This window comes from Symphalangus syndactylus, chromosome 10, assembly GCF_028878055.3.
Source record: "Symphalangus syndactylus isolate Jambi chromosome 10, NHGRI_mSymSyn1-v2.1_pri, whole genome shotgun sequence".
Classification (NCBI taxonomy): Eukaryota; Metazoa; Chordata; class Mammalia; order Primates; family Hylobatidae; genus Symphalangus; species Symphalangus syndactylus.
Genome location: NC_072432.2, coordinates 38373464 through 38400955, shown reverse-complemented (window position 1 = coordinate 38400955; position 27492 = coordinate 38373464). Strand labels below are relative to the sequence as shown.

Here is a 27492-nt window from a genome sequence, read left to right as displayed (position 1 = left end):
AATGTGATGTGTTTTATTAAATTTACACCTAAGTATTTTTTTGTATGACTGTAAATGCTAATATATTATTAATTTTAGTGTCTAAATGTTCATTGCTAGTAAATAGAAATGCAATTAATTTTTTGTATATTTATATTGTGTCCTGCAATCTTATGGGATTCACTTTGTAGTTATAGTTTTTTCTGTAGATTCCTTGGATTTCTACATAGATAATCATGTCATTTGCACATAACAACAGTTTTACCTCTTCTTTTCCAACCTGTATGCCTTTTATTTCCTTTTTCTCTCTTTAAAGCAGTGGTTACTACTTCCTGCATTTTGTTGAATATGAGTGGTAAAGAGATATTCTTGCTTTATTCTTGATCATAGGGGAAAAGCATTCAGTCTTTCACCATTTAATGTTAGCGTATATGAGTTCTGTAGTTGCTCTTTATCAAGTTGAGGCAGTTCCCTTCTATTGCTATTTTTCCGACAGTTTTTATCATGAATGGGTGGTGAAATATATCAAATGCTTTTATTCCACTGATTAATATAATCGTGGGATTTTTTTCTTTAATTACTGTGGTGGATTACACTTATTGATCTTCAAATAATGAATTGACTTTGCTACCTTGAAATAAACTTCTACTGTTTGGGGTATATAATTCTTTTTATATACTGCAAAATTCTGATATTTTGTTAAGGACATTTGGGTTTATCCCACAAAGTATACTGGTCTGTAGTTTTTTTTGTTTTTTTTTGTAATGTCTTTGGTTTTGATATAAACGAGGTAAAACATTTCTTAACATTAACTGGAAAATGTCTCTTCCTCTTCTATTTTCTGGAAGAGATTATGTAGAATTAGTTTTAATTCTTCCTTAAAAAGTTTGGTAGACTTCTTCAATAAGAGCATCTGAGCCTGGATATTTCTTTTTTGGGAATTTCATAATTACAACTTTAATTCACTGAACAGTTCTGTCTTAGTCCATTTTGTGTTGCTATAGAAGAATACCTGAGACTAGCTTACGGTTCTATAGGCTGAGAAGTTTGTGGGCATGGCCTTGGCTTCTGGTGAGGGCTTTTGTGCTGCATAACGTGGTGGAGAAAATCAACGGGGAAGCAGACAGGTGCAAAGAGGGGAAAACCTGAGGGGTGTCCTGGCTTTATAACAACCCACTCACTCAGGAAATAATCAATTCCTGCAAGCACTAATCTAGCCTCAAGAGAGCAAGAACTTACTACTGTGAGAACAGCACCAAGACATTCATGAAGGATCTGCCCCCGTAACACAAACACTTCCCACTAGGCTACACCTCCCAACACTGCCACATTGGGGATCAAATTTCAATATACCGAACCAACACAAATGTCCAACAATGATAGACTGCATTAAGAAAATGTGGCACATATACACCATGGAATACTATGCAGCCATAAAAAAGGATGAGTTCATGTCCTTTCTAGGGACATGGATGAGGCTAGAAACCATCATTCTCAGCAAACTATCGCAAAGACAAAAAACCAAACACCACATGTTCTCACTCATAGGTGGGAATTGAACAATGAGAACACTTGGACGCAGGAAGGGGAACATCACACACTGGGGCCTGTTGTGGGGTGGGGGAAGGGGGGAGGGATAGCATTAGGAGATATACCTAATGTAAATGACGAGTTAATGGATGCAGCACACCAACATGGCACATGTATACATATGTAACGAACCTGCACGTTGTGCACATGTACCCTAGAACTTAAAGTATAATAAAAATATATATATATATAAAATAAAAAATAAAAATAAAAAAATTTCAATATACCCAAACCACAGCAATTTCTATAGGGCTATTCACGTTATCTATGTCAGACTGAGTTGTGATGATCTGTATTTTTCAACTAACCGGCCCATCTCATCTAACTTGTAAACTTATGTATATGGAATTGTTCATAGTATTCTCTTATTATCCTTTTGATGTCTGCAGTGATATCCTTGTCTCTGACACCATTTCTGACAATGGTCATTTCTGTCTTCTCTCATTTTTTGATCAGTCTTTCAATTTTATTGATTTTTTTTCAGAGAACCAGCTCTGTTTCATTGATATTCACTAGTGTTACTCTTTTCAATTATACTGATTTCTACTCTTATAATTTCCTTTCTTTTGCTTGCTTTGAGTTTATTTTGCTATTCTTTTTCTAGATTTGTAAGGTAGAAGCATAGATAACTGATTTGAGGCTGTTCTTCTTTTCTAACATATGCATTTCATGTTACAAGTTTCCTCTCAGCATTCCTTTAGCTGGTCTTCTCAAATTTTGATTGTTGTATTTTCATCTTTAGTTAGTTCACTGCAAGCTCTGCTTCCCAGGTTCACGCCATTCTCCTGCCTCAGCCTCCTGAGTAGCTGGGACCCCAGGCGCCCTCCACCACGCCCGGCTAATTTTTTGTATTTTTAGTAGAGACGGGGTTTCACCGTGTTAGCCAGGATGGTCTCGAATTCCTGACCTTGTGATCCACCCACCTTGGCCTCCGAAAGTGCTGGGATTACAGGCGTGAGCCACCATGCCTGGCCAAGTTAGATCAATATATTTTTTCAAATTTGTTTTGATATTTCCTGTTTGACCCATGGATACTTAGAAATATGTTGTTCAGTTTCCAAGGACTGGATGTTTTCCTATTACCTTTGTGTAACTGATTTCCACTTTGATTCCACTGTGGTTAGTGAACATACTTGTATGATTTCAATATTTTAAATTAGTGGAGGTTTATCTTATGACTCAGGATATGATCTATCTTCCTGTGTGTTCTGTGGGCACTTGAAAAGAATTTGTAGTCTGCTGTTGTTGAGCGGCATGTTGTATAAATGTTGATTAGATTTTGTTGAGTGACGGTGGTGTTTAGTTCTTCTATATTCTTGTTGATTTTCTGTCTAATTGTTCTATCAATTATTTATTTTATTTTATTTTTTGAGACGGAGTCTCGCTCTGTCGCCCAGGCTGGAGTGCAGTGGCGCAGTCTCGGCTCACTGCAAGCTCCGCCTCCCGGGTTCACGCCATTCTCCTGCCTCAGCCTCTCTGAGTAGCTGGGACTACAGGCGCCCGCCACCATGCCCAGCTAATTTTTTTGTATTTTTAGTAGAGACGGGGTTTCACCGTGGTCTCGATCTCCTGACCTCGTGATCCGCCCGCCTCGGCCTCCCAAAGTGCTGGGATTACAAGCGTGAGCCACTGCACCCGGCCTGTTCTATCAATTATTGAGAGAGCGGTATCAGAGTCTCCAACTATAACTGTGACTTTGTCTATTTCTTCCTCCAGTTCTATTAGTTTTTGCTTTACATATTTTGCAGCTGTCTTTTGGTGCATATACATTTATGTCTTAAAGGACTGACCCTTTTATCATGTATATGTTCATAATGTACTTCTCTGGTAATTTTTTTACTCTAAAGCCTACTCGCTCTAATATTAATATAGCAACTCCTGTTTTCTTTTGATTAATATTTACATGATATATTTTTTCGATCTTATTTTTATTCTGGATATAGTGTTATCAAATAATTTTCTTGTAGACAACATACAGCAAAATCACGTTTTGTTTTTGAAACAAGGTCTCACTCTGTTACCCCAGCTGGAGTGCAGTGGCACAATCACAGGTCACTGCAGCCTCAACCCCCCCAGGCTCAAGTGATTCTCCCAACTCAGCCTCCCAAGTAGCTGGGATAACAGACACGTGCTACCACGTCCAGCTAATTTTTAAAATTTTGTAGAGATGGGGGTCTCACTGTTGGCTAGGTTGATCTTGAACTCACGGGCTCAAGTGATCCTCCCACCTTCACCTCCCAAAGTGCTAGGAATATATAGGCATGAGTCACTTCACCTAGTGAAAACATGCTTTTAAAATGCATTATGCCAAAAGACTTTTAATTGGCATAGACAGGTCACTTACATGTAATGTAATTACTGATAAGTTAAGGTTTAAGCCTGCCATTTTATTTTTTATTTTCTGTTCTTTCATTCCTGTTTTCTTTTTCCTGACATCCTGTGAGTTAGTTACTTGAACATTTTTTAGAATTCCATTTTGACTTATCTACAGTGTGTTCTGAGTATGTATCTTTGTATAACTTTTTAGTGGTTGCTCTAGGTATTATATATACATTATATATACATAATTTATATGTATTATATATACATAATATATACATAATTTGTAACCCTCTGGTGTCATCATTTTGTTAGTTTGAATTAAGTACAGAATCCTTACCTCCCTTTACTTCCCTTTATCTTCCTCCATTTAAAACATAATTGTCAGCCCGGCACGGTTGCTCAAGCCTGTAATCCCAGCACTTTGGGAGGCTGAGGCGGGTGGATCATGCAATCGAGAGATAGAGACCATCCTGGCCAACATGGTGAAACCCCGTCTCTACTAAAAATACAAAAAAATTAGCTGGGTGTGGTGGTGCGTGCCTGTAATCCCAGCTACTTGGGAGACTGAGGCAGGAAAATCACTTGAATCCGTGAGGCAGAGGTTGCAGTGAGCAAAGATTGTGCCACTGCACTCTAGCCTGGGCGACAGAGACTACATCTCAAACAAACAAACAAACAAACAAAAAATTGCGTTATATATTTTCTTTACATACATCTAAAACCTTATCAGACAATGTTATAAGTTTTGCTTCAAATATCAAACATAATTTAGAAACTTGAGAAGCAAAAGTATATTGTATTTAACCATATTTTTGCTTACCATGTGTCTTAGTCCATTCAGACTGCTATAACAAAATATCATAAACTGCATAGTTTATAACCAAATCTATTTCTCACAGCTACAGAGGCTTAGATCAAAACACTGGCAGACTCAGTGTCTGGTGAGGGCCTGCTTTCTGGTTCACAAATGGTTCCTTCTAGCTGTGTCTTCACAAGGTGGAATCTGACCTCCCAAAGGTCTCACCTCCTAATACCATCATATTTGTGACTAGGTTTCAACATACGAACTTTGGGGCACCGCAAATAATACCAGAGTACCATGTTCTTTATCTCCTCTTGATATTTCAAGATTCTTTCCTTTATTGTGTCCTTTTGTTTAAAGAACTTCCTTTAGCTATTCTCTTAGGTTGTATTTGCTCATGACAAATTTTCCCATTTTTCCTTCATCTGAAAAATGTCTTGATTTCCCCTTCATTCCTGAAAGATATTTTTGCTGAGTATAGGATTCTAGGTTGACAGTTCCTTTTCCTTCAGCACTTGAAAAATGTGCCACTTCTTTCTGGCCTCTGTGGTTTCTGATGTGAAATGTGCTGTCATTTAAATTGCTTTTCCCCCTATAGGTAAGGCGTCATTTCAAACATTTATATGATGACTCATTGAAACATCTATATGATCATAAACATTTATAGAGTGTGAGATATTCCTGGTTCTTAGACTGACAAGTAATTTTCAACTGAAACTTTGTAATTTGGGTATTATCTTATGACAGTCTGGATCTTATTTACATATTTTGTTTTTATTGTATTCCTCTGACTCCACTTTGGAAGAGAAGGGGGAATACCATCTCATTGTTCCTAAGTGGGAGTGGAAGTCCAGGGTTTTTCCCTTGGCCTCTGAAGACACTCAAGGGGAGGGGTCCCACTGGATAGATATGTAAGTTCCCTTATGGGAACATTAGGCCTCCACTCACATCTCGCTGGCTAGGAGGAGAAGAGATACTTCATTACTGTTCTCCATTTAACTTCCCTGATACCATAAGGAAATGACTTTGTTACCTCTGGGTGGTGACTGAAGTCCTGACTGTACATTAGGCTACCTCTGATACTACCCCAGCAGGGAGAATGAGCACCCTTTTACTGCCAGGTGGAGGTGAAAGTCCACATGATCTCCACTGACATCATGAGGGAAGCCTTTCTTACTACCCAGCATAAATGAAAGTCTAAGCTATCTAGTTAACCTTCTCTGTTACCATCCCATTAACTACTGTTACTCGCCAAGCGTGTGTGGATTACAACTTGAGTTTTCTATGCAGTTTCCATCAGTGAAAAATGGGCTCATCGGCCAATTCCCTATTCTGATTCCTCTTTGGGACTAATAAACTGGCATTCTGATTTACGGGTAATCAAATCTTTGTGTATTGAACAATGTATCCTCTCCTCAGATATAAATCACTTCCCAGCATGTTGGTAAGTATTAAGTTTCTAGTTTTGCAAAGTAGAGCACTAAACTCTGAAATGTACCACACGAAAGTGTAACCAGCTTTGTAAAACCCTACTGAGTGTCTAGCTGGCTTCCTTAGGTGACATCTATGTTGCTAACCTATTCAAAATGCAACACAGGCTGTAGAAATATGTTACATACATTGTTATTCCAAGATGCTAACATGACTTCAATACAGAAGTGGAAGAAATAGTTTAATGTTCTTAGCGTTAATAAAGAATTAACATTGAAATCACTTAGCAGATCACAAACATACAAATAACCCACTGCCAAAATATTTTAAACATTTTTAAAATTCAAAAAATTTTACATTAAATTTGTGGAACTCATAAATCTAAACTCACTTTTAGCTTTTGGGGGAATATATGATAATAAGTTAGCTATTTAAAGATTTCAGTTACTTCTTCTGGTAACTCTGTGACTGCATACATTAGGCTCAAGCTATAAAACAAATTAAACAAATATTTATTCTATTTGACAATTCCATCAGAAATTTCCCAACTTTCTGTATTATTGATTTATAAATTAACCTAAGTGCTATTATCTGTGTTATTTTTCAAAATGAAAGCCTTATTTTTGTTTAATAAAGGTGTGTATTTGGAGGAAATAAAATAATGGCACTATTTTCTGGACACATTCTTCAGGTAATAAACTGAAGGAAATGTAATTTGCAAGTTAGTGTTTTCGAGTAAAGCTTTTCCTGTACTTTCAACATGCCACTTTTACTTTAAGGAAACAAACTGAGACAGCCCTCGCTGTCACAGTGGTATTTTACTTTCACCAGCACCACTTTGGCAGTGGCTTTTATTGGAATATATTATTAATTCCCAAATGTATTTTCCTTGGCAACTTCCTTCAAGAAATAAAACTGTTTTGGAAACAATCTTAACAGTGTTTTCATGAAGGACCAATTGATTCTTCTATCTTTTTGGAAGATGTTTAAAATGAGTATCTACTTCCAGTTATTCTAAGACCCCACCATTGTACTGTAAACATTTTACACTGGCTTTATGAATGACAAATTCACAAGAATGAACAATCACAAATTTAAGCATTTAATTATGAATTAGAAATTAATTATTACAAATAAATTGTATTTAACAAAATATAAAACTACAAAATCACTTCTCTGACATTTATTAAATTGGAAAAAAATTTAAAGAATATTGGGATGGAAAATAAAAAATAAATAGTAGGCAAGAGGAAAGATTAATTTTTAAAAAGAAAAAAATCACATTAGCTAAAACTACATATATAAAATGAAAAAACTGAGCAAAGTTTAATAGAAATAAAAGAACACTGAGGAGATATTTCTTAAATATCCAAATTCCAGACAGTCTCTTGTACCTTAAAAACTCACAAAAACTATATTTTGCTTTTAGTTCATTTAGAACCAGATGACAATACGCTAGAAGCTCATGCATAATCATCATCCTACTTGTTCCTGGTAAACAAGAAAGCATGCATACGTGCCTAGAAAAGTTACTTGAGACTGTATCAGAACTGGAATGTTGCTTTTGTGAAGCCAAACTGCATTTGTTTGACTTCGGGTATAACTAATTAATACTGAAGTTTTAAAGGATTTTCCAGACTCTTGCTTACGCTGGTCTCTAAATGCACCAGTCCAAAAGCAGATTTAATATTCTGAAACACTGTAAAGTGAATTCTAAAGACAGCTTAGTAAAATTGCTTTAAAAGGTTTACTTTACTTTTAAAAGCATCTGTTGCTCCAGGTGCATGGTTTTTGTCTGGATGAAACTTCAAAGCAAGCTTTCTATAAGCTTTTTTCAAATCTTCATCACCAGCATCTTTCGTAACTCCAAGTACTTCATAGTAATTTTTACATTTGTTTATGCTGTGAACAAGAGAGTGTGTTATAATGTAAATTTCAAGGAAGACGGTCATGTAATATCTCTAATTTTTAATTTATTAGAATACTATAAAGAACTATCTGTGGACTCTTTCTCAAAATCTAATGATGGCTTATCCCTTTAAGGATTAGTCTGCTTCATTCTCTTTTTCGACCACAGACCATTCCTCCAACCTCTTCCCGAGTCTAAGAAGAGTAAACCATGAAAATGTCCTTAGTGTAATGTATCACAACTACAGAGAAGTAAAGCAAAGCCCATAATAATTGTGGATGAAAGTCAGAGCATATATTGTAACTAAAATGAGACAATAAGAATAATTTTTTAGTACTTGTAAGTGGATAAAGAAATTCCAAACTCCTCAAAAGTATGTCACAGCTAAGAATGAACATGCATTACATTCCAAAAATTTTGTTCTTGCATAATGTAGATCTAACCAACTATCAAAGCAACAGTTTAGTACACGCAAAACAACTGCGGTATTCTATGGTTTAAATGTCAAATTAAGTTAGCCCAGTTATTTATTTATTTATTTTTGATATAGATGGGGTCTTGCTATGTTGGGGCTGAGGCTAGTCTTGAACTTCTGGCCTCAAATGATCCTTCCATCTCAGCCTTCCAAAGTGCTGGGATTACAGGCATAAACCACTGCACCCAGCCATCCCCATTATGCCAAAGATAATTTATCTGTGTCACTCTCTGAAAAAGATAACATCTCATGATAAAATATAACATGGGACTCAAAAAATGTTATCCCTGATTTTCATTGTGATAAGCACATTTCTAAGGATACATATAGTTTGTACCTTAAAGATTTAACAGATTTAATCCTGAAATCTTTAAAGTATATTAGGATTAGAAAAGAAATACTCTGAATGGAACAGAGAACATTAAGTACATGTAGATGCCAACCTTCTTCCACAACCTAGTAATTTACTTTCACAAAAGCCACAAAGCCACAGTACATTTTCAAAATTTTTAGAGAGTACTTTGCAACTTTAGATATGTTCCATGTGTGGGTGGCTTGATGACAGAGGTAGTGACAGGCAAAATGATCTAGGGTATAAGTGGACACTGGCAGCAAAAGAACTGCAAACACTGACTCAAAGTTTTCAGAGAAAAGAGACAAGATTGATCTTTTTTTTTTTTTTTTTTACTATTAAACCTATTAGTTATCACAGTGCTTGGCACACAATAGGGTCTCAGTAAATATTTTTGAAGGAAATGAGCCTTAGCTTTCTTTATATAATGAAGGCATCTATCATTTGTTATATGAACTTGGGGGTAAAAAGGGAAAGTAATATAAAATTATACAAATTTACAGAAATTAAAATTGGATTTTTCTACTTTAGATACTTAAAAAACATTAACATACATCAATTTTATTCCAAAAACATGACGTTTCCTTTATTTAGTCAATAATATTTATTGAATACCAACTATGCCCAGACAGTGTTCTAGGCATTTGACATGTATCTGTAAACAAAAAAAGAGAATGATCCCACCTGTGTAGAGACTCATTCTCCTAGAAATGTTTTGAAATTATGTGATAGAAAAAAAGGAAATGAGGGGCATTTATAAAACACCTACTGTGTGTTAGGTACAGGTCCACCATCCCATATCAATGTTCTAATATCCATAAAGCTCTGAAAAATCAAAGTTATTCTATAACTAATTTGACTGCATAAAAAACTGAATTGGACTCTAGATTTTGCCTCTAGGCAAAAATCTGACCTGAAAAGATGTGAAGCTACTACAGAATCTTCATTTATCCCATTTAAGTGTGAATACCTGTATGTTTTGCTGTAGAAATGTTACTATTTGTTATGGACTGCTGCCCTAGACTCTAAGATGTATAATATATAATACACTGTCATCCCTTGGTATCCACAGGGGATTAGTTCCAGGATCCTCCCTCCTTGAATACCAAAATCTACAGATGCTCAAATCCCTGATATAAAATGGTACAGTATTTACATATAACTTTTACACATCTTCCCATGTACTTTAAATCATCTCTAGGTTATAAATAGTACCTAAGACAATGTAAATGCTACGTCAATGGTTGTTACACTATATTAGTTGTTTAATGTGTATTATTTTTTATTGTTGTATTGTTATTTTTCACCAAATACTTTGAATTCACAGTTGGTTGAATCCACAGATGCAGCACCCATAGATGTAGAGCGCCAACTATATTAGTACCTTTCTAAAATATGAAGAATTCTGAATTCCAAATTGCATTTGGTCACAAAGATTTCACATAAAGAATTGTAGAATTTTATTATACTGATTATTTTACACAAATTATCTCATTTACTCCTCATTTGGTAGATATTATTCCTATTTAACCAATGAGGAAACCAGTCTTTGAATGGTTAAGTAAATTGCCTAAATTCACATAACCAAGTAACAAATGAGAATGAGGACTTATTTCTTCAACAAAAATTTACTAAGCATTTACTTTGTGTTAGGCACAATTTCAGATGCTACAGTGGTGAATAAAACAGTCAAAATCACATTAAATTTACAACTGGGAGAAGAACAAGCAATAAACAAATATATAAGTAAAATATAATGTACATCATATGGTGATAAATATCTGGAGAAAAATAAAGAAGCTAATAGAAACAGAGAATGGAAGGGCAGGCCTCCTATTTCAAATAAGTAATAAAGGAAGGCCTCACAGGCTAAGAATTCAAATCTGTTCATCTGACTTGAAAATCTTGCTGTCTCAGAACTGGAATACAGAAAAAAGGATACCCTTCAGATTTCAAAGTGACCTATCATCTTCCTATTTCTTTCTTACAATCAGTATTGAAGCTGACTCTCTTACCTCTTAGATCTTTGCAATTGTTTTTGGTGCTGAACACACCTTCTCTGCCTCTCTTCTTGGTTAGCTAGTTTCTACAACTTCTCCAGACCCTGGCTTAGCTCTTCCTTTTCCTAAGAATCCAAATTCCTCAGGACTAGGTTTGCTGCCCCTCTTATATCCTCCCCACATCCTCTGAACTTAGCCTTATCCCAACAATTACCACAGTGTACTACAGTTGCCTCTTTACTTGTCTGACAACACTTCTAGATCACAGATTCTTTGAAGGCAGGGATTATGTTTCGTTCACCATATATGTTGGATGGATGGACAGATGACTTTCAATTTGAGAGCAGAAATGATGAGGATCTAAAAAGTCATGTTCAGATCAAATGTGATGAATGCTGTCATGAAAACGTAGTTGGTACTAAAAATCATTTGGAATAGAAGAGAAGCAGTTAACAGAAGTGAAACAGACTATGAGACAAGGTGTAGAGGTACGAATATGGCAGACACTACCTGAATGCAAAAAATAAAAGGTAAATTAAACACTGAACAATCCTAAAGCCTTACTACTTGGTTTGAGTGTGTAGGATGTTTAATTATGTTCCAGATTAAGCCTCTAAATTGTCTTGTTTATAATTACTGAGCACAAAAGCCTGGTCAACTTAAAAAGGCAGCTGGATAGTGTAGACAAAGTAGGTGAAAATTTACAGTGCTCTAGATAGGGTCATAAAGCTAAGAATTGCCACAGACAGAAAAAAAAAAGGGGGTGGTGCCAGACAGGAAAAACAGTTATTTCACTAACTCTTAGCTGTATTCAGCTCCACCATATCTTCTCCACACTAAATTTTTCATTATATATTAGAGAAGAAATTCTTGAGAAGCCAGAAGTTACAGTCATCATCACCAATGGACAGCCTGAAGACTAAGTATTTGAAGTAATGCTCCAAATATACCCATTCACCCAAGTTTTCACATCTGAATGAGAAATTATCATTCATATATCTATTTTCATTCATATTGCTGTTCATCATGCTCCTTTTCATCAGCTACATGTGTTTGTCACACTTTTTACAATCTGCTGCTTTCTAAAAGAGGAAAACCTTCTCCTGCCTCACTGAAGAATTAAAAGAAATTAAAAAGGAGTAACCCATTACCTATCTTGGAAGGAAATAATGTACAACAAGGCCAAAAGGATCTGTGTGGAGCTCAACAATGGGAAAACTCTGCCTGGTCCAGACTTTGTCTTCTCTTATGTGCATGGAAGCATAGTTGGTGGGAGAGGAAGGTCATTTTTCGATTCTGTTTTTTTCATGTGTGCTATATAGCTAATTATTTAAATATACTCCAAATTTACCTAGTGTTTAAGGAAACATTTATTTATTCCTGAGAAAAAGAATTACTTATTTTACAAGTTTAGCAAAATGATTTCTTCTGAAAGAACTGAAGCTTAAATCAAATCTTAAATTCAAATCCCCATAATTAAATTGACTTAACAGTTGTACAGTGTTTCTAATTGATAAATACAATGATACTCCAGTTAATAATTTCACACTGATCTTGTAAAGTTTTTAAATGATATATTAAAGTTTTTCAATGGTATACTAAAAATTTCAAGTAAGATCCATGACAACTTTGTCTCAATTATTTTTCAATATACTTCAACTCAAAAAAAGCAAACCGCCAAGTTTAACAGAATATTAGTTTACAAAGTTACACACTTTCTCTTCAGTCTTACTGTAAGCTAGCTCTTACTTATGCAATGGATGCAGTATTATTGCAAGACTTCTCCCCATTGAGCCAAATTGTCACTGAGCAACTTGTTTGCATAATCGTGCTAACCAACAAGATAACATGGCTTTCTTCAGAAAAATCCCCTGTGTATAGGTAAAAGAAAAAACAAAAACATACATCACGTAAGCGTTTGCTGGTGATCTGTACCCTCACTAAAGCAACACTTATGAAGGCTAATATAAAAGTTATATTCAGCTAAGAAACTCACATAAAGTACAGACTGAAGTATTTCGAAAACTTGGGGATTCTCTTAGAGACTGTTCCAATCATATTTAGTCCCCAAAAGAAAAAAAAATACATTTAATTAAAAAGGTATAATGAGATTATTGACCAGAGGACCAATCTCTAATACAGGTATACTACTAAGCTATTTCTTCCACTCTTAAAAGAATTCATGGTCTCAAATGTGGCTGGGCCTCAAAGCTAAATCAGCAATATTTCATTCCCTTTGCTTTTCTCCTCTGCAAATATTCCATACTTTTACCACTCTTAAGCTTTCAACCTCATCTCTTTTCTTCTAACTCTCAGAAGACAACCTCATCTCCAATTTGACAGAGAAAACAGAAAAATTCCTTCCACCTTTTATGTCTCCACCTGTCCAACTCTGGCCACATACAGAATGTATCTACACTCAGCATCATCTTTCATTCTTCCATTCTCAAGGTGTCTCCTTGCCTACAGCCAGTTCCTCTGGGCTTTGGAGAACCACACACACAACCACCCACATACACACAAAACCAACCCCACCCCACATATATATATATATAATCAATACCAGTACAAAGAGGCATCAATGCTCTTCCTTCCTTATTTTTACCACACCTTGGACTACTTTTCTTTTTCTTTCAAGGCTAGGGTAGAGGAAATGAAGAAACAGACTTTTTAAAATAACACCAGATTTAGGAGAGTCTTCTTTTTCAAAACTTTCAACCACAGTTTTTTGGTAAACTTTCAAATATATAGGTGATTCTATATTCTTAAAAATATATATATAATACATTTAATTTTCTTTGAATCCTTCATTGAGAATATGTTCTCCCAACATAAATTAAATCCTATAAGCAAATACAATTTGTTTTCGAATGTGGTTTCCAGGAACGTGTTTCAAGCATACTGCTTACTAATAAAAGCTTTTTACGAAATAAATTCAAAAGTAAGTCTCTCACTTATTCACTTCTTTCACTTATTCAGCTACCTCTGACACAGTACTATAAGTATAAAAGTGGTTAGCAGCATTATTTATATTCTCAAAGTGCTTCACTACCATTCATACTAATCAAATACTCTACCATGGCTTTACCATGATTAAGGAATCCTTTGTTGTTCATTTGTTTGTTTGTTTGAGAAGGTGTCTTGCTCTGTCGCCCAGGCTGGAGTGCGGTGGTGCGATCTTGGCTCACTGCAACCTCTGCCTCTTGGGTTCAAGTGATTCTTTAGCCTCAGCCTCCCGAGTAGCTGGGATTACACATGCCTATCACCATGCCCGGCTACTTTTTCTATTTTTAGTAGAAATGAGGTTTTGCCATGTTGGCCAGGCTGGTCTTGAACTCCTGACCTCAGGTGATCTGCCCGCCTTGGCCTCCCAAAGTGCTAGGATTACAGGCGTGAGCCACCACACTCAGTTAGAGAATCCTTTTTTCTCATTGTAATCACTCTTAAATAAAATGTTACAATCAAACTTTAGCATTTACATATATAAGGACAAATGCAAAATATAAACATATGGGTATTTGATTTTAAAATTAAGGTAGGATAACAAATCACTTTCCTTAATAAATAAAACCTGTATCTCAAAATACACTTCAATCACAAATTATGGTAAATAAAAAGTTGAGAATGGGGTAAAAAGGTGAAAAAAGAAATAAAATTAAAAGAGAAACAGACAAGAAAGGACAAATGAAAAAGACAACCTAACTAATTTCAACTACTCTTCACTTGAGTTAGTTCACTATATTATGATTCACTCTCCATGAGAATTCTTGAATTAATCTCTGTTCAAAATCCTTAATCTTTAGTTTCCCTAGCAAAGTAATATCAGCACAACAACAATATAGCTTCCTTAAGCTTTAGCAGGAAACAAAACAGACTTTAGTGTTTCAAACTCAAAGTTTCATTTCATTTCCAGAAAACCTTTTACTTATAAAATTAAAAAAGCCAGATACCCAAAACCCAGTTTACAGCTTTTCAACTCTAACATTTCTGCGAAAGGACATTATAGTGTCTGCATATCTATAAAGATAGCCCTTCAAAAAGAATATAAATAGGAAAAAATCCTTCACTAATAGAAGTAGGAAATTGAAAATGTTGCTATTACATTCAATATTCCTCTCATTAAATTCTCCCATTTTCATCTATGTAAAATAAAACAATTCTTCATCCTCTTTTAATATTGCTACATAAACAACATATTGTGTGAAAAAGGTGCAATAATTTTTCTTAAAGAAATTATTTGGAAAAAGCTTTGTAACTTGAGGTTACTTTAAAAAATAGAATATTCGGTAGAGTTGGTACTTTACAGACCAGTTTTATAACGAATATGAAGCATAAGACACACCCAGAGTTCAATTCCTTGATGTCTATTCTTCTAATGTTATATTTCACTTTTTTCAGGTGTTAATAACATCAAAAAGTACATTAATAACAATTATGATTGAGATGTAAACCATATTTATTCCTACCTGAGAACTCCATCTACTTGGTCTTTGGTATAGCCTTTTCCACCTTCACCACTACCAGATGTGCTGTCCTTTGTGCAATTAGGCTTGCTTTGATCACCACTACCTGATGGTTTTCGGCAATGAGGGCTATTTCCAGCCGTGCTTCCATTTTTCATAATTATTTCCAATAGTGCTGTAGAAAGATAAGTATACTGTGCCTGTTTACATCAAGGTACATACACAAGATCCTGAGAAGAAAGTTTTAAAGCAGACAAATTATGAAGTGTGATCTCCAAAAAGATTCACCATAGGATCTTTTTAATTAGCACGCATTCCCCTATGTACTTAACTGTTTACAGAACACTAATAACCATCTAGAAGTAGAATGTTAAGTTAAAGCTAGTAACGTGAGATTATAATCATTCAATTATTTATGACATAATTTTATTTGTCATATCACGTGACACTGCAGATTACCAAAGAAAAAGAGGTAAGTCTTTAAAGTAGCCAGTGAGATCATCCACAAAGTAACAGAAATTTAGACTTCCTGTTTAATTCTCAACAGCAACAATGGAAGCCAAGACACTGGAATATTATCATCCAAATGCTCAGAAAAAATAAACTGCTAACTTGAGTTATGCACTAATTTCCCAGAAAGTGCACAAGATAAAAACATTTTCCAACAAATAGAAAATTTATCACTAAAAGATTTTCACTAGAGGATACTGTAATATATACATTTCAGGCAAAAGGAAAACATTTACAGATAGGCTGAGATGCAAAAAGGAATGGTAAGCAAATAGTGTGGTAAATATGAGAGTAAATGTGAACAATGAGTGTAAAAAATAAGTCTTATCAAGGATTTGCTTTTTAATAATCTAGGGAGGAGAAGCATAAAAGTAGGGGTAGAAACAATGTGAATGAAATAAGGTTGGCCATATATATTCATAATGGTTCAAGACAGGTGAGTGATTATACTATTTTTTTCTCCTTTTGTGTGTGCTTGAAACTTTCCATAATAAAAGTTAAAACTAAACATAAAAAATTTTAACAAAACTAATGGAAAAAAGGGAAATCCATCATCATTGTGGATTTTAACACATTTCAATCAGTAACTGACATAAGGCAAATTTTAAGAAATCATTGAGGATACAGATGACTTAGACATCAAATTTATAAGCTTTATCTAAGAGATATAACATTATACCCAACTAGTGAATATCCCTTTCTCACAGGCCCACATTACCGCTAGACCATAGAGTGGTCCTTTTCAAATCTCAGAGAATTATTGCCATATATATATACCACAATCTATTAGCACAATACAGTTATATGAGAAATCAATTACAAAAAAATGTAACTAAAAAAAATCACAAATGGGCTGGAAAAGAAAAAACAAAACAAAACAAATCTAGACAGCTTGTGTATCAAAGAAATAATTACAATAGAAATTACAAAATACTTAGAACTGAATAGAAATTAAAATACTACATATCAGAACTTGTGGGTCAACAACTAGCTATCCATATGCAAAAGAATAAATTTGGACTCCATCACACTGGACACAAAAATTAACTCGGAATGGATCATGAACCTAAGTGTAAGAGTTAAAGCTTCAAAACTCTTAGAAGAAAATACAGAAGTAAATCTTCATGATGTTGATTTAGGCAAAATATTCTTAACTACAGAAACAAAAGTAAACGTGGTAAAAGGAAAACAGAAAATGGGCTTTATCAAAATTTAAAACTTTTGTACTTCAAAGGCTATCATCAACAGAATGGAAAAAAATGTTTACAAATAACATACCTGATTTTCAAAAAAAATGTATCCAGAATATATAAAGAATTCTTACAGTTCAATAATAAAAAGATCAAAAACACAAGTTAAAAAAACAGGTGAAGGATCTGAATAGACAATTTCTCCAAAATAAACAAACACATGGTCAATAAGCACAAAAAAAGTTGCTCAACATCATTAGCTATTAGGGAAATAAAAATCAAAACCACAAAGAGATGTATCACTTCACACCCACATCCAAAAGATGAACAATAGCAAATGTTGAGAAGGATGGGGAGAAACTGTTACCCTAATAAGTTTCTAGTGAGAATGTAAAATGATGCCGCTGCTTTGAAAAATCATCTAGTAGTTCTTTAAAAAAGTAAACATAGTTACCATTTGACTCAACAATCCCATTCCTAAGTACATATCCAAGAGAAATGAAAACATGCTATACAAAAACTGATACACAAATGTTCATTGCAACATTATACACAATGGCAAAAAGATACAAACAACCAAATGTCTATCAACTGATGGATAATGATATATCCAGACAATGAAATATTTTCAAAAATAAAAAGAAACAGAGTACTGATATGTGCTACAACATGAATGGACCTTGAAAACATTATGCTAAGTGAAAGACTCCAGTCATAAAAGATGGTATACTATATGGTTCCATTTATATGAAATGTACAGAACAGGCAAATCTACAGGGTCAGAAAGTAAATGAATCATTGCCAAAGCTGGGGGTGCGGGGGAAGGTGGAACTGGGAATAAATGAGGAGTGACTGCTAAAGAGTAATGAGGTGTCTTTTTGCAGTAAGGAAATGTTCTAAAATTGATTTCCATAATTGTTGTGCAACTCTGTTAAAATACTAAAAAAACACTGAATGGTATAATTGAAATGAGTGAATTGTATGGTATGTGAATTATGTCTCAATAAAGCTATTTATATATATATAATTATATGTAAATATTTATAAAACAAATATATGTATACATATATTTATATATAATGTTATATATATATACACACACACACACACACACACACACACTCAACTAGGTACCAATCTATCAGTTATTAATGAGAAATATAACATAAATATTCTTTTTTTTTTTTTTTTTTTGAGACTGAGCCAGGCTGGAGTGCAGTGGTGTAATCTCAGTTCACCGCAACCTCCGTCTCCTGGGTTCAAGCGATTCTCCTGTCTCAGCCTCCTGAGTAACTGGGACTACAGGTACCTGCCCCCACACCCGGCTAATTTTTTAATTTTTTTTTTAGTAGAGATGGGGTTTCACCATATTGGCCAGGCTGGTCTCAAACTCCTTACTTCAAGTGATCCGCCCCGCCTTGGCCTCCCAAAGTGCTGGATTTACAGGTGTGAGCCACACACCTGGCCAATTTTTAAACTATAGTCTGTATTTAGTCTGCAATCACAATGAATGGAAACCAGCATGGTCTAAGGGAGGTAGTGGTTCACAATATTTAGACATAAAAACTTTTGTGGGAATTCTGGAGAAAAGGCTTTGACATCAGCTTAAATTTTAAATCTCTCCGAATTCCCTCATAAAATCAGAGAAAACCTCATGCACAAAATCCCAAAATATAAGGTGGGGAAAAACCACCAACTGCCACAAGATCTGTGTGCGCAGTGGAGTATAATAAAGGGGCATTTGCCAGCCCACAGAACATAAAAAATAAATAAAAATAAAAATAACCAACAGGGACCCTCTATACAGCACAACAGGCAAAACTGGGAAAGGTGTGTAAAAAGGAATGAGTTTTGCCTACTACAATAGTACACAAGTGCAAGGGTCCACAATAAAGCTTGAAGGGCATGGAAGACTCTAGTCACTACATGCCCTCAAAAATAATCAATCAAAGCTCTCTTCCAGAACAAAACCACACCAAGAAGAAACTGCTGGGAACAGGACCCAAACTGAAGAGGACAGGGAAAACAGAAAAGAAACGAAAAGAGAAACTCCAGATAAAAGTAGGGAAGGATAAAGGAATGAGAAGATCTTATTTAGCAAGGTGACATTTTTAAACATTACACAAAAACAGAAGGATCTCTAAGTATTTAGAAAGTCTACCAGCACATAAAAATGAGTAAAGCAAAATGACAGAAGTCAAATCTGATACAAAATTATAAGAAAAAAAGGATGAGTATGAATTAAACCTCTGAAGACAATGAATACACACCACAAACACTTGCTAACAAAACAGATGAACACTTTAATACTTCAAAATAAGCTGAAAAGACTAAAAAAAAATGTGTGATATAAAAGAACAATATATATCAAAATTACAACAACATCAGAAATTACTGTCCAGATGCAGTGGATCACACCTGTAATCCCAGCACTTTGGGAGGCTCAGGTGGGTAGAACACCTGAGGTCAGGACTTCAGGACTACCCTGGTCAACATGGTGAAATCCTGTCTCTACAAAAATACAAAAATTAGCCGGGCATGATGACCGGTGCCTGTAATCCCAGCTACTCGGGAGGCTGAGGTCAGAGAACTGCTTGAACTCGGAGGTGGAGGTTGCAGGGAGCTCAGATTGAGCCACTGCACTCCAGCCTGGGTGACAGAGCAAGACTCTGTCTCAAAAAAAAAAAAGAAAAAAGAAAAGAAAAGAAATTATCTGTCGAAAACTTATGTGATAAAACTCAATAAAAAATGACATTTTAAAAAATCAATTAAAAAAAGACTAAACTAGGAGAAACAAAGACTCATAAATACAACAGATAATGCTTTAAGAGAAAGAAAATATACCGGAAGGAAATTTAAAAAATTTTTTTAAAAAGTCAAAAAGACAAAAAAATTTCAAGAGAAAACAGCAAATATTAACAGTAAAGATCCACCATACATACAATAGGAGTACTGAAGAAAAACAAAAAAATAGAACAAATAAACTTTTCTGACATAAAAACAAAAAATCTGAAACTATTAAATGAAAGGGCAAATCACAGACCTAATACTGACCAAGAATAACTAACACCAAGACATATTCTAATAAAATTAACTAAATATCTAGGCAAAAAGAGCAAATGACTTATAAAGGAGACGAAATTAGACTGTCATCAGGCTTTGTTCATCAGTAGTACTTGCATAAAACAATGGAGTAACACAGATACAAATGGAAAGAAAATGTACGGCAAAGACTTTGTATCCACCAAAATAACTTCACGCAGTAAGGCCACAGATGAACTGTTTTCAACATTCTAGAATTAATGGAGCTTAGTTCTCACAAGCCCCTCTGGGAATCCACTATAAAACAGGCTTTAGGAATCCAAAATAATTACATATATGCTGACATAAGGACTGGTAGTAGTAAGCATTAAATGTATAGTTATTTATACAACTAAGACTAAATGACGGTTAAGAGAGAGCGTACAGCATGTAATGACAGTATCTTCTAACACTGTAGATACGGTTTGAATATTTTCTAAATGGTGGGCTTCCCCTGTCTTTCCTTCTTCTAATAGAAAAATTATTAGGCTTCTTCCTTTCCCTTCTCTTCCTTTTGGCATCTGGGGCTGGCAATGCCTGAACCGTGAACCAAAGAAGCTTATTGGGACTCAAGAGACAGTCATGGCCAGGTGCGGTGGCTCACGCCTGTAATCCCAGCACTTTAGGAGGCTGAGGCAGAAGGATCACTTGAGGTCAAGAGTTTGAGACCAGCCTGGCCAACATGGTGAAACCTCGTCTCTACTAAAAATACAAAAAGTAGCCAAGTGTGGTGGCACGTGCCTGTAGTCCCAGTTACTCGGGAGGCTGAGACAGGAGAATCGCTTGAACCCAAGAGGCAGAGGTTGCAGTAAGCCATGATTTTGTCACTGCACTCCAACCTCGGTGACATAGACTGTATCAAAAAATAAAATAAATTTAAAAATAGAGACAGTCACAACCAAAAACATGGCTGAGCTCAAGAGGGCCTGGACCAATGGCCTTTTATGTACTAAAATACATACAAAGTTTTTTTTTTTTTTTTTTTTATGTTTTGAGAAGGAGTCTCGCTCTTTTGCCCAGGCCGGAGTGCAGTGGTGCTATCTTGGCTCACTGCAAGCTCCGCCTCCTGGGTTGACGCCATTCTCCTGCTTCAGCCTCCTGAGTAGCTGGGACTACAGGCGCCCGCCACCACGCCCGGCTAATTTTTTGTATTTTTAGTAGAGACGGGGTTTCACTGTGTTAGCCAGGATGGTCTTGATCTCCTGACCTCATGATCCGCCCGCCTCGGCCTCCCAAAGTGCTGGGATTACAGGCGTGAGCCACCGTGCCCGGCCAAATACATACAAAGTTTTACATAAAAGCTCGATTTTATGTAATGAAGCAATTCATTACATAAAAGGGAAAATGAGCAAATAAGTGGGAGCCACATTTCTCATTCTGTTCTTATTCTCTAACAGAGAACAGAATCACAAATATGGAAATGGAGATGGCTGGAATGAACCCTGTGGCATTTTACTAAAAATGGAAGTGTGTGAATATACTATATGTGTGTGCATGTGTCACAGATACTAAAATTAATATTGACCAAATTACTATAAATATGTGTAGACCACAAATACATATAAAACACATATGTACAGAAATATACATACATGCATTCACGCATATATTTATTTCCTGGCTCTGTCCACGGATAGGACTAGAAACAATGACACTTCGGTAAGCTATGAGTTCATGTAGTATCTATATCTAGTTTCTAAATACCATTGTCCAGTAAAAGGAGTCAGGACTTCTTGGAGAACTAGCTGATTCCTAGGGCAGAGAAAGTAAAATGTGAGCCTGAATTTTTTTTGTGTTAGGAAACTTAAAAATTCAAAGAACAATGAGAACATGTCCAAAAGACACAGGAGCCAGCCTGAAGGGGCTCCCACTAACTAAATCTGAACACAAAAATAAATGATGATAATGACAGATTAAATCGGAAACCATGAATCTGTAACAGACAATTGAGGCTGAATGCTAACTGATAAACGTAGAAGGAATTATGGAATTAGAAAACCACATTTGGCAAACATCAGAAATTTTTTCAGGAAAGAATAACCAATGGATGCTACAAAGAGATAGTGAAAGTTTGTTGAGTAACAGGACACATACACAGTTTCAAAGTATTTCCCTACAAAACATGTATTCATTACAAAGAAGAAAAGAATAACATCGCCAGGCGCGGTGGCTCACGCCTGTAATCCCAGAACTTTGGGAGGCAAAGGCGGGCGGATCAGGAGGTCAAGAGATAGAGACCATCCTGGCTAACACAGTGAAGCCCTGTCTCTACTAAAAAATACAAAAAGTTAGCCAGGTGTGGTGGCGGGCGCATGTAGTCCCAGCTACTCGAGAGGCTGAGGTAGGAGAATGGCGTGAACCCGGGAGGTGGAGCTCGCAGTGAGCCGAGATCGTCCCATACACTCCAGCCTGGGCGACAGAGGGAGACTCCATCTCAAAGAATAACATCATAGTGGGGAAAAACAGCAATCACTAACTTAACTAAGTGATCAAAGTAACCTCACCAGTAAGGACCAAATCAACATCATATGTCTCCTGATATGTTACACTAAGAACACACATCAGCTGGGCACGGTAGCTCACACCTGTAATCCCAGCATTTTGGGAGGCCGAGGTGGGCTGATCACTTGAGCCCAGGAATTCCAGACCTGCCTGGGCAACATGGCAAAACCTTGCCTCTACAAAAAATACAAAAATTAGCCAGGTGTGGTGGCATATGCCTGTAGTACCAGCTACTTGGGAGGCTAAGGTAGAAGAATCACTTGAGCCCAGGAGGCATAGGTTGCAGCGAGCCATGATCATGCCACTACACTCCAGTCTGGGTGACAAAGTGAGACTCAAAAAAAGGAACACACGTCACTTCCATAGCATTACACCAAAAACAGATACGATGAAATATCAGTCAAACCCAAATTAAGGGCTGGGCATGGTGGGATGCCTGTAATCCCAGCACTTTGGGAGGCCAAGGTGGGAGGATCACTTGAGCCCAGGAGTTCGAAACCACCCTGGAGAATACAGTGAAGCTCTGTCTCTATTTATTTAAAAAAGAAAAAAAAAAAAGTTGAGGGAAATTCTATAAACTCACTGGCCTAGGCCAGGCACAGTGGCTCACGCCTATAATCCCAACACTTTGGGAGGCAGAGGCAGGCGGATCACTTGAGGTCAGGAGTTCAAGACCAGCCTGGCTAACATGGAAAAACCATGTTAAAAAAAAAAAAAAAAATAGTCGGGCATTGTGGTTCATGCCTGTAATCCCAGCTACTTGGGAGGCTGGAGAATCGCTTGAACCCAGGAGGTGGAGGTTGCAGTGAGCAGAAATTTAAAAAAAAAAAAAAAAAATTGGCGTATACTCATCAAAAATACCAAGGTCAAGAAAAAAAAAAGATGGTATCTGGAGAATATAACATCATGGCCACATAAATGCGACATGTGCTTTTTTTTTTTTTTTTTTTTTTTGCCATAAGGGGCATAATTGAGAAAACTGGCAGAATGTGAGTAAGGTGTAAGCACTGATTTCATAAACTTGATGGTTACACTGTGGTTATCTAAGAGAGTGTCCTTGTCTTAGAAAATGTATGCTGAATTATTTAGGGGTAATGGGAGATCATGTCTACAGCTACTGTTAATTGGTTCCAGAAAAATAGACTGTGGTGTGTGTGTGTGTGTGTAGAAAGAGGAAGAGAAAGAGAGAAGGGTAGCAGAGAGGGAGACAGGAAGGTCATGATAAAGCAAACGTAAAAATTTTAACAAATACAAAGCAAATGAAATGTATTTGCAAATTAGTATTCTTTATATTAAGTTTGTATTATTTTATATTTGTGTAAGCTTGTATTATTCTTCCAACTTTTCTGTAAGTTTGAAATTATTTCAAAATTTTCCAAAACTAAATATACTAATATAAAGGGGCTCCCACTGACCAAAAACCTAAAAAATGGTAACTTGCTAGTTTTTGGAGAATGAAAAAGAACAGCCTCCTTTTCTTGAAAACTGATAAAAGCAATCAAGCATTTGTCATGATTTTCCTATATAAATGATATCACTGCATAACCATAAGACAGGTGGAGGAGGAAGTATCTCTTTATATAAATATTTCGGCCAATAAATAAAAAAAAAACTTTTTAAAAATTGTAGAGCCAGATATGAAAGTGATTATATATGTTTAATATTTAAAAGTGCCCACCAGCTGGGCGCAGTGGCTTACAGCTGTAATCCCAGCACTTTGGGAGGTTGAGGCGGGTAGATCACCTAAGGTCAGGAGTTCGAGACCAGCCTGGCCAACATGAGGAAACCCTGTCTCTACTAAAAATACAAAAATTACCTGGACATGGTGGTGCACGCCTGTAGTCCCAGCTACTTGGGAGGCTGAGGCAGGAGAATTGCTTGAACCCGGGAGATGGAGGTTGCAGTGAGCCAGGATTGTACCATTGCATTCCAGCCTGGGCAACAGAGCGAGACTCCATCTCAAAAAATTTTTAAAAATGAAATAAAACAAAACAAATAAAGGTGGCCACAATGACCCAATGCATGCTAATTAGAAGTTATCTGTGTGTTCCTCCTTTCATTTTTAGCACAAACATGTTCTCCCATGGTTCCTCTGGATATTTTCCATGTTAACACCTAGATTTTGGATATTGCTAAAGCAGAATCATATAGTTGTTACAGATTTTTGGCATTTTTGATAATGAAAATTGTTCTGGAATTTCATGCATAGGGCTTCTGCCTAACAGTAGCTGTGTGCATACATGAGCTCATACTACACAGTCTTTGGCTCCATCAAGTGAAAATGTGGACAAGTTGTATTAGTTCTGGGCCTCAAAATCTAGCTTAATCATCTTAAAAATGGAATCAGCAAAGTTGTCAGTACTAATAATCACTGGAACTGATGCCTAAGAAGATGACTCAGTTCAACTACCATGAGAATTTAGAACACATTGGATCTTTCTGATTTATTAAATGTCTTAGTTATCACATGGGATCTCTTTTACAATAATGTGCAGTGTTACAAACATTAATTGGGACAGTACTTATAAACCAGAGAACATTCACTTTTATGAAATATTTTATCCAATCTTATGCATTTACCTTCCAGACATACTGCTCTACTAGGAGTTTTAACATAATCTGCATGTAATTTAGTATATTCCATATTAAAGACCAATGAAAAAGTTAATATAGAATTTAAAATGTTTTTGTTGATAACCCAAAAAGGAAGAACTGAGATCTATTTTTATTCTTAAGTTTCTGTTGCACTCCTATATAATGTCTACCATTAGCTGAATTGAATATCAGAACACATGATTTGAAAAACAAATAAATTTTTTATCTTTCTCACAAAATACAAATAGCTTTTATTTGTGTGCTTATACAAACATGTGTGTTCAGCTTATTAAAAAACGTAACAGGCCAGGAGTGGTGGCTCACGCTTGTAATTCCAGCACTTTGGGAGGCTGAGGCAGCGGGATCACTTGAGGTCAGGAGTTTGAAACCAGCCTGGCCAACATGGTGAAACCCTGTCTCTACTAAAAATACAAAAATTAGCTGGTGTTGTGACACACACCTGTAGTCCTAGCTACTCGGAGGCTGAGGCAGGATAATCGCTTGAATCCAGGAGGCGGAGGTTGCAGTGAGCTGCGACTGCCACTGCACTCCAGCCTGGGCGACAGAACAACACTCTGTCTCAAAAATAAATAAATAAAATAACAAAGTAAAAATCACTTATAAATCCCCTTCCAACTCTTCCCCCAATCCCCCCCAAAAAATCACTATACCCTTTTGGTTACTCTAGCTAGCTAGCTGTCTAGCTTTTTAGACATTATTAAATTAAAAAATATAATAATCTACCTGTTTTTAGCTTAATTTTCTTCAATTGTTGACATATTAGAGATATCACCTTATAGCAATAAACACAAGTCCATGTCATCATTTTTAATAGGTGCATAACTTATGAATGCAATGAATTTAATCAGTTTCCACTAATGGACATTTATACGCTTTCCAAGTTTTTGCTATAAAGACAATCCCTATATATATATATATTTTTTTTGAGCACTTAGGCTGATTATAGAAAAGCTTCATTTGTGAATGTATTAATATAGAAAGCCTTACAGCTATAATATTTTCATTTAGTTATTTAACAAATTATCTTTATTGAAGAGAGTAAAATTAAATAAACAGCTATCATTCCAGAAAATCCAGGCCCACAGATGTCACAAATATATGTAAAATACTGTTAGGCATCATGGGAGTAAAAAAGATAATTAAGATTAAAATGGTTCCTGACCACTAAGGTATTTTAAATGTAAGAGAGAGACAGCTATATACACAGGCAATGTAAGGGATGAAGTCAGCAAGGCAGAAGAACTAAATGTTAACTAAGCATGGAATGAGTAGTTGAATACAAATTGAGATTACTCCTAATTTAAAGCAATTATCTTATGCTCAAATAATTACTTTAACAAATGACAGAACAGACAAACATACTATCAACTCCAAGGTACTATGCAAGTTTTTTTTCCTATAGAAATAATACATGACATGCTTACAGCACTTAAGATAATAAAATATCCTCACAATAAGCCTGCGAAGATTACAAACGAGAAAGCTGAGGCTCAGGAAAGGAAGAGGCAATGACAGAAATGGAATTATTATGTCATATACCAGACAGATACTTCATATTTCCCCTGGAAGGTAAGCTCCATGAGGACAAGGACTTTGTCTTACTATCCACTGAATCCCCAGTTCTTAGAATATTGTCTGGGACAGAAAAATGTATATTCAGTAAAAATTTGTTGAATAAATCAAACCCCATTTTACAGATGAGGAAATTGAGGTTCAGAAAGATTAAGCTATATACCCAAGGTCACATCGTTATTAAATTAAGATTCAAACCCTGAATCAGTATTCTTTCTTCAACTGTAATATCTGAAATAATTTGGCTACTAGTTGAAATTTGGAAATCATTTTTGTAACACTTCAGTTGGTGCTATAGAAATAATTGTTTTGAATGTATAATTTGTACTTGTCACTAAGTTTTATTTAAGTCATAAACACAAAAGACTGAAATTATCTTAAAAAGAATATGTTGGATAATACTCCAGATGTATAATGACAATTTTAAAAGCTACTTTTTAAACCGTTTTAAGTAAGACAAAAAGAGACAGAACTTTGAATTTTTTATTAGATATAAATTTTAAAATGTCGCAAAAAATTAGGAAGAAAAAGGACTTTAAATTGCTATTGTGCAGATAGATGCTGCAAATTATATACTATTCAATACATAATTTGGATTATCATACTTATCCATTCATTACAGTAGATGAATAATGGCCTTTTTTGAAGCTGTAAGCCACCAATTGATTCAAATTACTAGTGTTCCTGAAAACAATAAA

The 27492-nt window shown here is 35.6% G+C and overlaps 1 protein-coding gene across 3 annotated transcripts in view; it reads right to left on the bottom strand.

Moving 5' to 3' along the window:
• Positions 1 to 27492, bottom strand: part of DNAJB14 (DnaJ heat shock protein family (Hsp40) member B14) — a 45388-nt gene that overhangs the window by 13509 nt on the left and 4387 nt on the right. Inside the window, exons 2-3 of one of the 3 annotated variants that reach the window (XM_055296914.2) lie at positions 15327 to 15498; positions 7881 to 8026 (exon numbers count right to left, since the gene is read on the bottom strand). In XM_055296914.2, coding sequence (XP_055152889.1) covers positions 7881 to 8026; positions 15327 to 15498 — 318 coding nt within the window. Of the gene's footprint in view, positions 1 to 7880; positions 8027 to 9419; positions 9686 to 15326; positions 15499 to 27492 lie in introns of those variants that run through there. The other 2 variants (XM_055296916.2, XM_055296915.2) reach the window with 2 other exon arrangements.